The 16,333-nt window shown below is 32.1% G+C and overlaps 2 protein-coding genes across 3 annotated transcripts; both read left to right on the forward strand.

Annotated features, from left to right (window-relative positions):
* Positions 1-707: 707 nt before the first annotated feature.
* Positions 708-2,450, forward strand: LOC103482559 (UPF0496 protein At3g49070). The gene is made up of 2 exons (XM_008438774.3): positions 708-830; positions 1,367-2,450. The coding sequence occupies exons 1-2, from the start codon at positions 779-781 to the stop codon at positions 2,428-2,430; spliced, it is 1,116 nt and encodes a 371-aa protein (XP_008436996.1). The 5' UTR covers positions 708-778; the 3' UTR covers positions 2,431-2,450.
* A 6,299-nt stretch (positions 2,451-8,749) lies between these two features.
* On the forward strand, positions 8,750-15,650 carry LOC103482560 (mitogen-activated protein kinase kinase kinase YODA-like). Of its 2 annotated transcripts, XR_536492.3 has the most exons (13): positions 8,757-9,095; positions 10,263-10,854; positions 10,993-11,724; positions 11,981-12,068; positions 12,179-12,241; positions 12,506-12,666; positions 12,772-12,847; positions 13,076-13,135; positions 13,245-13,352; positions 13,505-13,744; positions 14,349-14,440; positions 14,521-15,334; positions 15,420-15,650. XR_536492.3 is itself a non-coding variant. In XM_008438776.3 (12 exons), exons 2-12 carry the CDS (start codon positions 10,307-10,309, stop codon positions 15,020-15,022), a joined length of 2,670 nt encoding a protein of 889 aa, XP_008436998.1. In that variant the 5' UTR covers positions 8,750-9,095; positions 10,263-10,306; the 3' UTR covers positions 15,023-15,650. The 2 variants fall into 2 exon arrangements, 1 of the variants encoding a protein (XP_008436998.1); XM_008438776.3 differs by having other exon boundaries at positions 8,750-9,095; positions 14,521-15,650.
* The last annotated feature ends 683 nt before the right edge of the window (positions 15,651-16,333 follow it).

The following is a 16,333-nucleotide window of genomic DNA, read 5'->3' on the forward strand; positions in this document are numbered from 1 at the left end:
TTTTAAGCAAATTTTCCATTTAAGATAATTTTTGTGGAAAGAAAACTTGATTTAAAAAATATGATAAGGCTGTGAATCTAAACAATAATAGTACATATTATAAGTTAGTTGAGAGATAGTGGCTTTAGTGATAGGCAAAAACTTTTACAAAGTATTTTATCTATTTATTTGTTACGTGTGAATTACTTTGTAGAGATGATAAAAACACATAGTATGTTTCATAGCTAAACTAAAAACAAAAATTTGATAACAATAATTAACTCAATTTTTTAAATATGTAAATATTTAGAAAGTAGATTCTAATTATTTAAAATATGTCAATTTCACAATTTAAAATTTGAAGATGACTGATTTTAAAATAAAAATGTTTTTAGTACACAAATTGAAACTATTTTTTTTAAAAAACAACATAAAAATGTTGCATTTTTAAAATACACAACTCAAACTATCTCTAAAAAATTATATCTACAAACACGAAAACATCAAACATAATCTAGAGCGTCTAATAAACCGACCTTAGTTTTTCTTTTCCATTGTCCAAACACAATCTTCACTTACACAACAAGTTCAAAATTTTCTTGCCCCATTAATTTTCTTTCCTTCCAAGCAAACAATAACAAGAAAAATAAATAAATAAAAACATTCTTATCTTGAATTCTTGCTATAAAAGAAAATTAGTTCTCTTTTTATTTCTCTTTCTTTCTCATGATGAATATTTGAGAATTGAATTTAATTTGGTTGCCTCTGACTTTACATATTCATATAATTTCTAGAGGAAATGAAGAAATTAAAGATTATTTCATGTCTCAGAAAATTCCTTTCATGCTCAGGTAATTTCTTAGTATCAATATTATCCTCATCTTTAACTTATATATATATAAACATTTTCCCTATAGATTTTGAGAACATATTGTATGTTCTTGCATTATTATTATTTGTGTAAACTGCAAAAACCAAAGTATGATGATTTCCCAAACTTTTTTTTACCAATTTTCCCAAATAATAATAATTTTTATATAAGGAATTTGAACTCTCAAACATATATATACACAGTTAATTTATGTAGTTATCGAAGATTTTGGTTGGAATGCTCTGAAATCAATTATCCAATGCTTCTCAAGTATGAGATCTCATCAAATTCATATTTGATATATTTGTATTATTTTTCGAATCTAGGATCAAAGTACACTATATAAAATACCTAACCAAAAAGTAGACGACACGCTACTCTATAATCTAAGGGGCATTCTCTCTAACAATCAATTGTTAGTATAAACTATGCAAAATTATCTTTGTTGTGTTGATTTTGTGTTGTTTTGTGTTTTTTTTTTATTTGTCAATTTCTTTAACAAATTTATTTGAATAGACGGTGAGCAACACGTTACAAATTATCCAGTAGACACAGATGTAGGGGAGGAGTACGCGAATGCATTCCGCACCGAATCATACATCGACTTTTGGACGCGTGTCGTTGCTTTAAACAATGGAGACAACCTCACAGCCCAAGTTTCATTAGAGTCCACAACCGCAACTCGCCTCTCATCTTATAGGCTTTTTGTTGAACATTTACTTGACCCACCTCAACCCACCATAAAAAGAATGCTAACCGCACATCTTGGACCCAATTCTTGCTCCCTTCTCTTAGATCATTACTTCTCTCACACATCCAATGCCTCTCTCTTATGTAGTCGAATACTAAAACACATTGTCCACTTGCGTCTCAAACTCCGCTCTTTAGATCAAAACAAACAAGAATTTAACTATGATGACTCTCATTTCAAACAACTCTTGGTTTGTTTGGTTGAATTCTCCAATAATAGCACTCCTAACTCATTTGTACCATATTGTATGGAACAAGTTCAAATCATCCAAAATGGATGTTCCAAATTGCTAAAGCGTCTCGAGTATAGTCGCGACAAGGCTCAAGACAAGCTCAAAAGAGTTAGATACTTTCAACATAGTTCAGCAGGATTTTTGGTGGCTATAACTGCATCATTTACGATAATAGTCGTGACTCATGGAATTGCTTTGTTTGTAGCTGCACCTGGCTTCCTTGTGGGTGCCATAAAGTTGGTTAAAAAGTCGAGAAAGCTAGCAAAGAAAGTTGCCCAACTTAATGTTGCTGCCAAAGGGACATACACTTTGAATAGGGATTTTGATACGATTGGTAGGCTTGTGGCTCGATTGAGTCATGAACTTGAGCATATGAGGGTGATGACAAAGTTCTGGCTTGATAGAGGGGAAGATAAACGTTGGGCCATTGGTGAACTATTGCGCCAGTTAAATCAAAGTCATGAGAACTTCAACCAACAATTGGATGAGCTTGAGGAGCATTTGTATTTATGTTTTATGACCATAAATCGAGCTAGAAATCTGGTAGTGAAAGAGATTTTGGATTCAAGTGCACCTATAAAAATTTCGTATCTATAATCGTGGAAAAGAATAAAGAAGAAGACTCACCAAAAAATTTGAAATTATTTTTGTTTCCTTCCTCTTGTTTATTTTTTTATTTTTTTGTTCATAAACCTATTTTTGTGTAAAAAATCAAGGTGAAATATAAAATATTTATTTCTCAAATATATTTGAATTCACTTTTTAGTTAAAAAGAAATTAAGTGAGTTCTTCGAGTTCTCCTATTCTCAATAAATCAATAATTTTCTAAAAAGAAAAAATTCATCTATTTATAAACTAAATCAAATTTTAAAGAAAACTGCTCCAACACCAAATGAGTTCTTTATAAATGCTAAGATCATAACTAAAACAAAAATAAAATAGAGATTATATTTGTGGCAATTTGCTTCCAATTATTTATTTCATTTAGTGATTTCTAAAACATTTCAACACAAATCTAAGAAATCACAAAACAATAAATGAAAAAGAAAAAAACGTTTAAAATTGAAACTAAAATCATAAACACTAAAACCGTAATTTAAACTTAAATGACACTTACAAAAATTTCATAAACAATTAACAATATAAAGTAGCATTAGCTAAATAAAATTCCTCGAAGAGAATCGAAGATTAAGTTGAGAATCTGGTAAAGCAAGTACAGTACACTTGGCAAGCTATGATTGGGCAGAAGAGAACCAATGAAAAGTTAGAGAATAAACATGAAGAGAAAAAAAATGAAAAAAGAAAAAAAGCAAGGTGGGACCGGCGCACGTGTGAAGGTTCGGGTTAGCATTTTGGGGGTTATTTGCAAAGACCCCACAAGTTTTTTCTTTTATTGCAAAATGTGCCCAAACAATCCCTAAGGTCCTCTCCTCACCCTTAAGCATATAATAAAAATTCTTGTATCATATCATATTTCTCTTCTACTCTACTCTATCACATCAAAATTAAGACTTTCATGTCTTCAAAAAGTCAATTATACTAAATTTAAAACAAAAACTCACTCTTATGTGTATTAAATTATTGTAGATTAAATAAGTAAAAAATAATGAAAGTTGTCGTTCGAGAATTCTATTTTACAATGGATAGCATCATAACTTATTTATAATATTAAAAATATATATAAAAAAATTGTTTGATAATCTTTTGATAATAATTTAAGTTTGAAATATTTTAAATAAATAAAAATATTTAATAAAATGTAACAAAATATCACAATCTATCTATGGTATGTATGATGAACTCTAATAGGCTTTTAAATTATTATTTTGTGTTTATATGTATTAGACACAGATAATAATCTATGGTAGTATATAATAAATAGATTATTATATCTTGCTATATTTATAAATATTTTAAAAAAAAGATAGATGAAGATTTTTATTTAATTTGTATTGTTTTTTAAGAATTTTTTATTTTTCACTTGTCGTATTTTATTTTTAAGGGGATTTTCATTAAAGGTTAAAATAATTTTTTTTTATTATATTTAGTATACTATTCTTTGAGGTTTTCATTAAATTTAAAAGAAGATTATGATACTCATAGTATAATTTTGCTTAGTGGCAGTTCACTGATCTCTTAATGTTAGTTTGTGGTGATTTTGTTTTGGGAATTTTGTGACATTTAATTACATTTTAAACTTTAATATTTATCAATTTAATCGTTACTATGTCATCGTGTTTTAAAATTTTAATGATTTAATTTCTACAATGAAAAATATTATTGTTAAGATTTTTTACATTTGTAAACTATCGAATGATTTTATAAAATATAAACATTAAGTTGTTTCGTAACAATAGATATTAAAGTGTTATAATTTTAAAAATACGAAGATTATGTATTATTACCTATCAAACGTCGTAAACTTAATATAGATACAAAATTGAGAATGATATGTTGCCAATATTTTTATAAAACTAAAATTTAATTAGAAACCAACGTGCAAATTTCATACAAACCTGATACCACTAGAATAATGCACCATTTCAAAACAATTTCATAGTGGAAGTCCTATACAACATAAATATGACTATATGATATATTTCCAAACGTCCTTATATATTTTCCTACAAAACAAACTTACAGTTATTGAAAATATGTCTAGAGCAATTGTATGCACGTAAAAAGATTTCAACCACATATGGATTCTCGAAAAATGAACGACATCTAATCATTGTACTATTTCAAGAACCTTTAAGAGAGTACTTGAGCTAATTGATATACATCAACCCAACTCTATCCCTTGCTTTAATTTCCAACATTGATTCTTTACTTGATCATCAATACTTTAGGTCGTGTTTATGTGGTTTAACACGTGGGAATAGACTTGATCTATATTGTGGATAACTATGTGTTTCTTTTAGTAGCAAAATTTGGAGACATGATAGAGACATATTCATTCTCTTACCTAAATTACTATTTTTATTTATTTTCTTTTTTTATGGTGTGACTCGAATAGATTCTTCAGAGTTTAAACATGATGTTGTCGAAATAAATGTTCATAATTGATTGATATATATTGTCGTTGATGTTATTGAGCAAGATATTAAATTTACAAAAAAATATAAAACTTCAAAATATATATATATATATATATATATATATATATATATATATATATATATATATATATAGGGATCAAAATGATATTTTAATATCACACATTTAATAATAATTATACAATTCTTTTTAACATATAAAACAAGTTCATAGATATAATTGGTTGGTAACTATAACTACTTTGAGGATTAATAGATATAGTATCAAAAACATTTTAAACAATTAGTACAATTCTATTTTCACTGAGTCTTTTGTTTTTGGATTCCCTACTAAACAAACCCTTAACATCTAAAGACACGAGTTTTCTGTTCTAAGGAGTTTGTGTAACCAACAACTTTATAATTCAATAGAGATGATGTTTGGATCCCAACTTCAAGTGAAAATGACTTATCATAATCAACTATGTGTTTGTGGCTCAAATTATAGCATTTGATGCTGCTCACTATTATAACATATAGTTAAATACAATATTGCTGTTTCAAATTTGTATTTTTCGTAATGTTTATTATTTACTACTCATCTTCTCTTTCTCTATTTATTACACTATTTACTATTTTCTAAGCATATTAAAAACTAAAACAGTATGTGCCATAAACACGTACAAATTAGTTTGTACCCTAACATAGACTATTATAAGCCACATATTATAATAACCAACTCAGTAGGATCGGTAAGTGCTTTAACCTTTAAACACACTTTCATGCTCACTTTCTAACAACCAAAAGGAAAAATCAAATATTATTAAAATGTTTAAATTAACTAAACTAACTTAAAGTGAGCTTAACTCAATAGTAATTGACCTGACTTTTCATTTTAGAGATAAAAGGTTCGATCTTCGTTTTCACGATCATTATACTAAATAAATAAATAAACTAATAAAAATAGAACTCTTAGCATATTTATTTTAGAGGGGAAATGGCTAAAGCCAAAAATATGGGCTCAAAGCATGTAAGCCTTATAGGGGAAGAGTCCATGCCCTTCTCTTAGTTTAACCAAATAGACAAAAGAAGTGGGTTTATTTATTATTTATTTTCATTTTATAAAATTTGGAATGACTAAAATTCTTCTCATTCTACTCTTACTTTCCAAAATTAAAACAATGTTAAGTGGAGAGAGTATTCTTTTCCTAATTTTAGAAAATAAAGATGCACAAAGTATGATCGAATGAAAAGTGGTGGTATGTAAATCTCTTTCGAACTTTTTAAAAGATTATTCATGAAAAGTCTTTCCCGTCAAAACTATATATCTTTATTTTCATTATCAATAAACGCTTTGTTTAAAAAAAAAAATTATTTTGTATGATTCTCACACTTCCAACTTGCTCAAGTTGTTAGGTTATTCACTTAAAAGAGAATAAAACCTTCTCAAGTACATCCCATCACTTCTCAACACTTATGAGTTAGTTGCTTTCTTTTGAAGTTTATCTCTTAATATAATCTTATAAAACTGTTTGAATCGACTAAAAAAAATATTTTTTAAAAATAACATACGTTTAATTTTTTTAATAAAAAATTATTTAAAATAAACTTTTGTTGTCAAACGTTTCGATCTTTTTTTTTTTTAAATGACTTATTTTCAGAATTTAATACTCGAATATTGAACCAAACACATAAATATCTTTAGTAAACATTTCATGAAATTTAGCAATATTGCAAGAGTTCAAGAGCTCTTGCTAAGAAACAAACAAATTAAAGCAAGCATTATTCATAAATGGCACTGAAAAGTGTAAAAATAATGATAAAATTAGAAGAGAAATCTTAGTTGCCATCAACATCTTTGTTCTAATGATGAGTGAATGTATAAATACTTAATTAGGTATAAATAAGTATATATATACACGATAAGATTACCGTTATAAGAAAATCATATTAAAATTTAGTTTGAATGATTTGTATGGCGTGTTTATTGCTTCGACAATAATATTTTTTAAAAACTCTTTAGCAAGCTATTCATCGTAATAATTATGACACATTAATGTTAATTCGTAGACTATGTATTTTCTTAAAAAAAAATTAAATTGCAAATACTTTTAGACGTTCAAATATTATATTAATTTTATCCAACTTAAGTATAGTTTAATAGATAATATTATATATATTCAATCAAGAGACAAGAGGTTCGAAACTCTACCACTCCACACGAAGCATAAATAAAAAGATTCATCACAACATCACACTTCGAAGTCTCTCTCTCCCTTCTTTTGTAAATCACCATCCGTATACTCTCTCCCTAAAACTGTCATTAAAGTAATCTTTACTTTTAATTAATACATTAATTTAACTAAATAAACATTAATTTAACTAATACATTAATTTACTTCTAACTAATGTAGAGTAATTAAATCCTTTTAACATACCATCATACTTTTAGATAATCCATAATTTTATTATAGATTTTTGAATAGAATGGCACATGATTTTACGATTTATTTTTCTTTTTTAAAAATAATAAGAGGAGATTAGTATATAACTTTAAACAACAGTTGAGTTTGTGGTCGAATCTGATGCTCTAAAAGTTATTAAACTCCTTGAATTAAAAGTGGATCAAGTCTCTTTATTTTGAAACTAAGATTCTCATTAAGGATATTCTTTGTGTTGGAATGTTAATATTTTACATTTTTGTCACATCGGAATAGAACTGTTCATAACTCTTTTAGCTTTGACGTTCTTTCAAGGTTGTTATTTATTTAGAAAGAAGGTTTTCATAGAGTATTATCCCTTTCATTGATGACGAGGAGCCTCGAAACTAAATTGATTGGATTATTGTTTCCTTTTACTTATTTGCGTAAAAAAGATAGTTATAGAGAAATAAAATGTATAAATTAATTTTAAAAAAGAACTTGTGATGAGGTAGTTTGTATCAATTTTGACTCAAACTTTTAATTTTATGAAAATTTCACAACAAACTTATATAAAATGTTACAATTATCTCTTAAACTCAAAATTCTATGAAGTGCTAGCCATTTTAACACTATAATAAATGCCTTGCTTCTTGTTCTAGTGGTTTAGACTCATTTTCTTATTGGTAGTCTTTGGAATTTTCGTCCTTTCAGTTCTTGTCGTCTGAGAGAAAAAATTTGGTCTAAGATAACATTTTCGTCGGTGTTAAAAAGGACCTAAAATTTCAATAAAATGGCTTAGAAGTCAAGGGTTCAATTGACGGTGGTTACTTATTTAGTAAATAATTTTCTATGAGTTTCATTAACACTCAAGTGTGGTAAGATTTGGAAATTTATCCCAGAAGAGATTAGACCTACCCTAGCCGAGACACTCCCTGATATAAAAAAAAGTTACATCTAACGAGGGAAATAATGCCAAATTTAACTTTTTACCTTTAATTAGATAATAAAAAATTACTGTAAATAACAAAAGTGCTGAAAATAAATAACAAAAATGTTGAAAATATTTGTAAATATAGTAAAATTTTAGATTTTTATCTGAAACAAAATATGATAAAATGAAATCCTTACGTCTATATACCAAATTAGAAATTTCATTAAAGGTTACATGAAATGAAGACAAAAAAAAAGAAAAAAAAAAAGAAAGAAGAAAGAAGAAAAAGGAGTAATGTTAACAAAGATGATGAAACATCACTCAAATTCATTAGACTTCAATGGTAAGTATAAAAAATGGTTCTTCACTATCCTAAAAAATATATATATTTTAGACAATGTTTTGAAAATGTTATGTCATCTTTTTCAAATAGTAATCATTTTGCTAAATACATTAAAAGGAAAATAAATAATATAATAATTATAATTATAAAGAAAAAATAATCAAATTTCAGACATTTTCATGTCTCTTTGCTTAGACATACTCTCTGTCTGTCCCCTCTTCTCTCCTAATTTCTTTAATCTGCTCTCTCTCTCTCTCTCTCTCTCTCTCTCTCTCTCTCTCTCTCTCTCTCTCTCTCTCTGTACCGATCTCTGCCAATCCCAGAATTCAAAAAAGAAAATTGGTACAAGTTCATGTTAATCCCCTTTTTTTCTGCTTCTTATTCGATAATTTGGACTCCAAGTTCGAGGGTTTTTGATTTTTCATACTCACTCTTCAATTTGATTGATTCCCTTTGTTTCTTCATCTGATTTGGGAGAAATTACGAAGTGGGTTCTGCGGGATCTGTATTTCCGAACTTCTTTTCGTTGAGTAAGTTTCTTGTGATTTTTTCTCTCTCTCTGATACATGTACACACATCTGTATCAGTTGATAATTACTCAGTTGTTTAAGCTTAGTTAGTGATTATTTATTTCGAGTTGAGTGTTTTTCTTCCTTGAAAATTTAGTAGATCTGCATTTTTAAGTAGTTTTTGTGTGTTTTGAGGTCGAAACTTGTTGATGGGTTCCGAGAATATTGGGGAATGGAACGGAAAATGGATAAGAATGTACTCGGTTTTTTATTCTGTAACTGTTGGAACCTGGGTGAATGCTTGCGTTTAGGTTCAAGGGAGTGGGAGTGATGAATTGAATTATCAAAATTGGTTGCGTTGTTGAAATTTATCTCTATTTTAACTGGGTGCAGTGTAGTTTTTTTGGGAGTGGACATGCTAATTAAAAAGGGGATTTAGATTGATGTGTTTTGGAATTTGGGAATTATAGAAGGTGGACTCTCAACGATTCTGATTCTTTTATAGCATTTATGTAAACCAGGAACAATGTTTTCAAGTTTAATGATTTGGGGCTTTGAAAGGTCAGCTGGGAAATAAAAGTCATGACCATGTGAATGACCTGGTCATCCACTGGGTTCAAGTGCTGGTCTTAATCCATATTCCATCAAGCTTAAACAAAACTCTAGTTTTTTTTGTTTTTTAAATAAAAAAACAGTTGACTGTGGCTGTGCCGTACCTTGAGCTTAGAACAAATGCTGCCACAGCTACCTGGTAGAGACTTTTTTGTTTTTTGATGATAGGGTTTAGAATAGATCTCCAAACCTCCCGTCGTGCTTTGGTCTGGTCATATCCGTCTTTTCTGCAATTGTATATACGAACAACTGTGCTTGCTTGTTACTAAGGATGTTCTATCCATCACGGAAGAGGGATGTTAATTTTATTCTATGACTTTATCTAAATTATACTTTAATCATCTTAATGTGAATTTTTGATCAATTTAAAGTCAACCATTCTCCTGCAGCCCTGCTTGTTTATCTTTGTTAGTATGCAGCTTATACTTTCTGCATAACGTGCTACTTGGATACTTATCTTTTAACTTTCCTTTTACTCCTCGTTAAGATCATTATATGGTTTTAATATTAGCTGCTTAGAAGTTAGTAACCAAACAACATGATGGTATTAACATTGTGGAGATGGGTTTCCTTTAGGAAATATTATGTGCTGATTCTGTATTCTTGAAAGTAAAAGAAATATGCCTTCATGGTGGGGGAAGTCATCATCAAAAGAAGTAAAGAAAAGCAAGGAAAGTTTAATCGACACATTGCAGAGAAAACTTAGAACTACTGATGGTAAAACGAACAGCAAATCAGGAGAGTCTCCGAGAAATTGTAATGACACAATTTCTGAGCAGGGATCTCGATCTCCTATTTTTTCAAGATCAGCTTCCCCTTCCAAACAAGTTTTAAGATGTCAAAGCTTTTCCGAGAGGCCACAAGCACAACCTCTTCCACTTCCTGGTGTCCAGCCGCCAATTGTAGGTCGGACAGACTCTGGGATTAGGATTTCACCAAAACCAAGATCTGAAAGGGGCTCCAAGCCATCATCATTTCTACCACTTCCAAGACCAGCATGCATTCGTGGGCAGCCAAACCATGCAGATTTAGATGCAGATGTTGGTGTTGGCTCAGTGTCCAGTGAGAGCTCAACTGATAGCACGGATCTATCGGATTCACGCCATCGTAGTCCTCAGGCAACTGACTATGATCTTGGGACTAAAACTGCCGCAAGCAGTCCTTCCAGGTGAGCTGAATATGACCTGTAATAGTCTCTTGCACTCTGAAGGTTATGTATAGGTTATTTGTTTTGACTTATGGAAGTTCTCAGAATTTATAATGTCCATGCCTGACCTGTTTGTTTCAAATATTTTTCCTGTTGTAGTGTCATTCTCAAGGATCAGTCTTCTACTCTCACCCAACCAAGTTCGCAAAAGGCCAGAAAACCGGCTAATATCTCATTGAGCAACCACATTTTCTCAACATCACCCAAGCGGAGACCTTTAAGCAGTCATGTTCCAAATCTGCAAGTTCCATATCATGGGAATGTATGCATTGCACCTGATAGTTCAATGTCAAGTCCTTCTAGGAGTCCCATAAGGGCATTTAGCTCCGAGCAAGTTATTAATAATGCTGTCAGTACTGGAAAGTTCTATATGGATGTCACATTTCCTGGGTCAGGCCATTGTTCCAGTCCTGGTTCTGGTTACAATTCTGGCCATAATTCTATGGGTGGGGATTTGTCAGGGCAGTTATTTTTGCAACAAAGCCGGGGTAGCCCTGAATATTCTCCAGTACCTAGTCCCAGAATGACCAGCCCTGGCCCAAGCTCCAGAGTCCATAGTGGTGCAGTGACCCCAATTCATCCTAGGGCGGGAGGTATACCAACTGAGTCACAGACAAGCTGGCCTGATGAGAAGCAAACTCACCGCCTGCCCCTACCTCCCGTTGCAATTTCCAATGCTCCTTTTTCTCATTCCAATTCAGCTGCAACTTCTCCCTCTGTTCCAAGAAGTCCTGGAAGGGCTGATAATCCGGCAAGCCCGGGCTCCCGTTGGAAAAAGGGGAAGCTTTTGGGTAGGGGTACTTTTGGACATGTGTATGTTGGTTTTAACAGGTACATTTACCTACATAGACTCTTGAGTTTTGGGCCTTCCATGTTACTTATTACATCCGTTTTTCCTTATTCAAAAAGTAAAATTGGTTATTGCTGCTTAGAACTTTGCAGGCTGTGTTTATTGTTTTTCCAGCCATATTTCATTTACAAGTACCGGTGATTTACTGGTTGTATTGCAGAAATTAGTACTTCTACTTGAATTATAACTGTTGCTGCTGCATATCTTCTGATTTTTATTATTTTTTGACTGGTTCAGTGAAAGTGGTGAAATGTGTGCAATGAAGGAAGTTACATTATTTTCTGACGATGCGAAGTCCAAGGAGAGTGCCAAGCAATTAATGCAAGTATGTTCCTGAATCCTAATTAATGGGAATTAATCCTTATGATTTCTGTGCTCTGCCTCCTTTCTTTTCTGCCTTAAATAACTGCTTTAAAACAATTCTGTACTGTCCAGGAAATTACCTTGTTGAGTCGTTTACGACATCCAAATATTGTGCAGTATTATGGATCTGAAACGGTTAGTAGTATGCAGTTTTATTCTATTGGTTTGTGTGCAGCTTTTTGAAATTTACATAAAATTTTGTGATTGATCTTTCCATCTTTCATATTGCCCATTATCAAAACAACATGTAATTAACATTGATTTTTGAATATTTTCTGAAAAATCAGTTTTTTCTCTATGTTTTGCTACTTTCCGATTGAGAAAAATTCAACCAACTTCTACTTGCTTAAACATGTATAATTATTGGGCTTCCTACTTAGCAATAGATATTCCATACAGGTTGGGGACAGGTTTTACATTTACCTTGAATATGTATCTGGTGGCTCTATTTACAAGCTTCTCCAGGAATATGGACAGCTTGGAGATTCAGCACTTCGTAGTTATACTCAGCAAATATTGTCTGGGCTTGCATATTTACACGCTAAAAGCACAGTTCACAGGTGAATTGAATCGGCTAAGTTTGCTCTGGTGGTAGTTTGGATTGTAAACCTGGAACTATTTCAAATTTCATTTTCTTGCATAACTTAGTTTAATTTTCTTTAAAGGGATATCAAAGGAGCAAATATACTTGTTGATCCCACTGGGCGTGTTAAGTTGGCTGACTTTGGGATGGCAAAACATGTAAGCTTTATGATTAATCCTCTCTACGTATCTCTGTGGTAAACACATTTTTTGCTGATCCTATATGATTAAGAAGAGTACTTTATTTATTTATTCACCTGTTAAGTTTCTCAAGGGTTTATTTTTGTAGTTTTGATATACCCTTTGGCTACATACACTTGTTACGTGAATCATTGCTCTATTTATTTATTCTCTGCCTTACTAAACTTATCCCAAATTTCTTTTCAGATCACTGGCCAATCGTGCCCTTTGTCATTTAAAGGAAGCCCGTATTGGATGGCACCTGAGGTTGGACTACCCTTCTTTTTTTACTAAAGAGAATTCTTGTTACTACTTTCATAGGCAAAAAGTTCAACTTGATAGTTCTTTTCAACCTCCAACTTCATTCCTTGCACAGGTTATCAAAAACTCAAATGGTTGCAACCTTGCGGTAGATATTTGGAGTCTTGGATGCACTGTTTTGGAGATGGCAACAACAAAACCTCCTTGGAGTCAATATGAGGGAGTGAGTGGTTTAAGCCAAAGTTCTGGTCTTCTCTATCTTGAACTTTTATAACTTACTAATTGTTTTTTGTTCCCAGTTGGATTCAGGTTAATTTACTACTTATTTTTTCATTTTTTTTACTATTGACTTATGTTTGATGCTGAGGTCTACAGGTTGCTGCGATGTTCAAGATTGGCAACAGCAAAGAACTTCCTGAAATCCCAGATCACCTTTCACATGATGGAAAAGATTTCGTTAGACAATGTCTGCAACGGAATCCTGCTCATCGTCCTACAGCTGCTCAGCTTTTGGAACATCCTTTTGTGAAACATGCTGCACCTCTTGAAAGACCGATTTTAGGTTCTGAACATTCAGATCCAACTCCAGGAATTACAAATGGAGTAAGAACATTGGTATGAGCCCATTCAACAGCCTTTCAGTTAGTGTTACTACTTTTTTCAGTAACATGTGCTAGTTCTCTTTATATGCTTGTGAAATTGTCTAGTTGTGTTGCTACCTTGGATGAATTCAAGATATTTTGATGCCCTCTCTGAATACTTGAAACGACACAATGTATGCCATGTGGAATTGTTACTTTTTGCTCCTTTTGGTTGAAATATTTTTTGCACACACTAGAGCCAGATTTTTCTTCCATGTTTTGAGTTGTCTATGGATGCAAAGCCTATAAAAGTTGGAAGGAGTCGTCTCTCTCAAACCCAAATAGGTCTTGAGGGAAATCACAAAAATCTCTTAAACCAGAATGTAGATCTAGACATTCAACGATATATTGAGACAATATGAGAAATTTCACTTTTCTTTTACATAAATTGCATAGAATCAATCTCTACACATGTTGTAATGCATTTGCCCGTTGCATGATGTTTTTTTCTTTTTAATCTTTACGCGCTATTTCTTGATGACAGCAATGTTCCAAAGTATCCATTTCATCCATTTCTGTCTAAAGGTCTTTTTGGCCAATTACTCGTATTTGCTGAGTGATTTACTGATTGATGTTAGGGTATTGAACAAGGAAGGAATCCCAGCTTCTTGGATTCTGATAGATCTGCAGCTCATTCATCTAGACTCCCAACAGCTGCTTTCCATTCCAGGTTCTTTTAACATCTCTCACGGTGTGTACATAGTCATAGATAGGCAAATTTTGGTGATTTTTTTTTCTCTGTTATGCCAGTGAAATTCATATTCCAAGGAACCTATCGTGCCCTGTTTCGCCCATCGGAAGCCCTCTGGTGCACTCACGATCGCCTCAACATCCTAGTGGAAGAATGTCTCCGTCACCCATATCTAGCCCTCGTAACATGTCGGGTGCATCTACTCCTCTCACAGGAGGAAGTGGTGCCATTCCACATCAGCATCTCAAGCAATCACTGTACCTTCAGGAGGGATTTGGGAACTTGCCAAAACCTTCGATGGCTCCTTATAGCAATGGTCCTTCCTTTCACGATATAAACCCTGACATCTTTCAGGGGATTCAGCCAGGCTCACACATCTTTTCTGAGCTTGTACACCATGAAACCGATTTTCTGGGCAAGCAGTTTGGAAAGCCTGCCTGGGAATTGTATGATGGGCAGGCGGTCTTGGCTGATCGTGTTTCCAGGCAGCTGCTGAGTGATCACATAACAACTCCCTCCCTGGATTTAAGTCCAAGCTCTCTTTTGACCAACCGCAAATAGTCAGAATTAACTAACTGTTTGGAATTTCATGGACCCATCTATGAGAGGAAGCTCACAAGAGGGTCCGTCATCTTTGACATATTGAAACTGAAACATATGGTTTAACAATGAAGAAACTGAGCTGTGTTGTGTTGTAAACGACTGCAACAAACAGATCTGTGCAGTAACGTCTGACATCTTGAAACTGTAGAACTGGAGACAGCCCGATTTCACAGTCACATGATGTACAAGGTTGCTGACAATGATTAACCGATAAAGAAAGACAAACTTCATGATGGAATTATACGTTCACTGGCTGAAACTGGCTTCCGGGTAAGCAGAAACCTTATGTTTTATTGGTCGCTTATGATATGGCAGGCATCAAATTGTACAAAAATTAAGTAAAATTTTGCTTTAGGATTGAACCTGAAGAGATCTATATTATGGCAAATACTCCCACCCAAGCCAAAGAAACATTCATGACGATGAAAGCTGTACACTTTAACATCGTCAAATAAGATGTTAGGAAGATTGAGATGGTAAAATCTCTACCCTTCTGACCCTCATTATGTCTGAAGCTAATGTACAGGAAGTGAAAGACTGAAATAGGGTTCTAAATTTGTTAATGACAACACCCAATATTGGCAAAGTCGTTGGATTTCATACCCTTGATGTTGAGAGCATTACTGTATACTGTATGATCATATTTATCAACTGTATGTACCCACTCAGTAAATCAGGGAAGGTAAAAAAAGGGAAAAAAAAAAAAAAAGAGAGAGAGAAAAGAGAGTTTGATATTTCAATCTTTCTTTGGTTGTCATCATCTGTTCTTTGTTATCATTGTTGGGAACAATTTGAACAGGGTCTAAAATAATTCACATTCCGTGGTGGGAAGCACATCCAAATCACAGGTAACAATAATAAAAGGAAAATCCAAGATAGGGATAAGAAAAGCCACCATTAGAGTTTAAACTCTACCTCAAATTTGGGATTACTTCTAGTCTGTGTAAGTAAGCTCTATGAAGATTACAATCGTCTTTTTTTTAGGCTTCAGAACTCTTAGCCATTGCTAAGAATTAGGTTGTATGTGTAGAAAATTCACAATAATGACTACTTTAGCATACAAAGAAGTCACAAAGAATAATCTGTTGATATATGGTATTTGCCAAATGTAGACTCATAGTCTTACTTTTATAGAATAATACGATTCTGAGAGGATATGAAACGATCATTTCTCTTTTAACTATATTCTAAAACTTCATTTTTAGGTAATTGGTAAATATAGAGATCTATATTTTGACATCATTCAATTTTTTTTTTTTTTTTTTTTTT

The sequence above is a fragment of the Cucumis melo genome, chromosome 9 (genome assembly GCF_025177605.1).
Source record: "Cucumis melo cultivar AY chromosome 9, USDA_Cmelo_AY_1.0, whole genome shotgun sequence".
Classification (NCBI taxonomy): Eukaryota; Viridiplantae; Streptophyta; class Magnoliopsida; order Cucurbitales; family Cucurbitaceae; genus Cucumis; species Cucumis melo.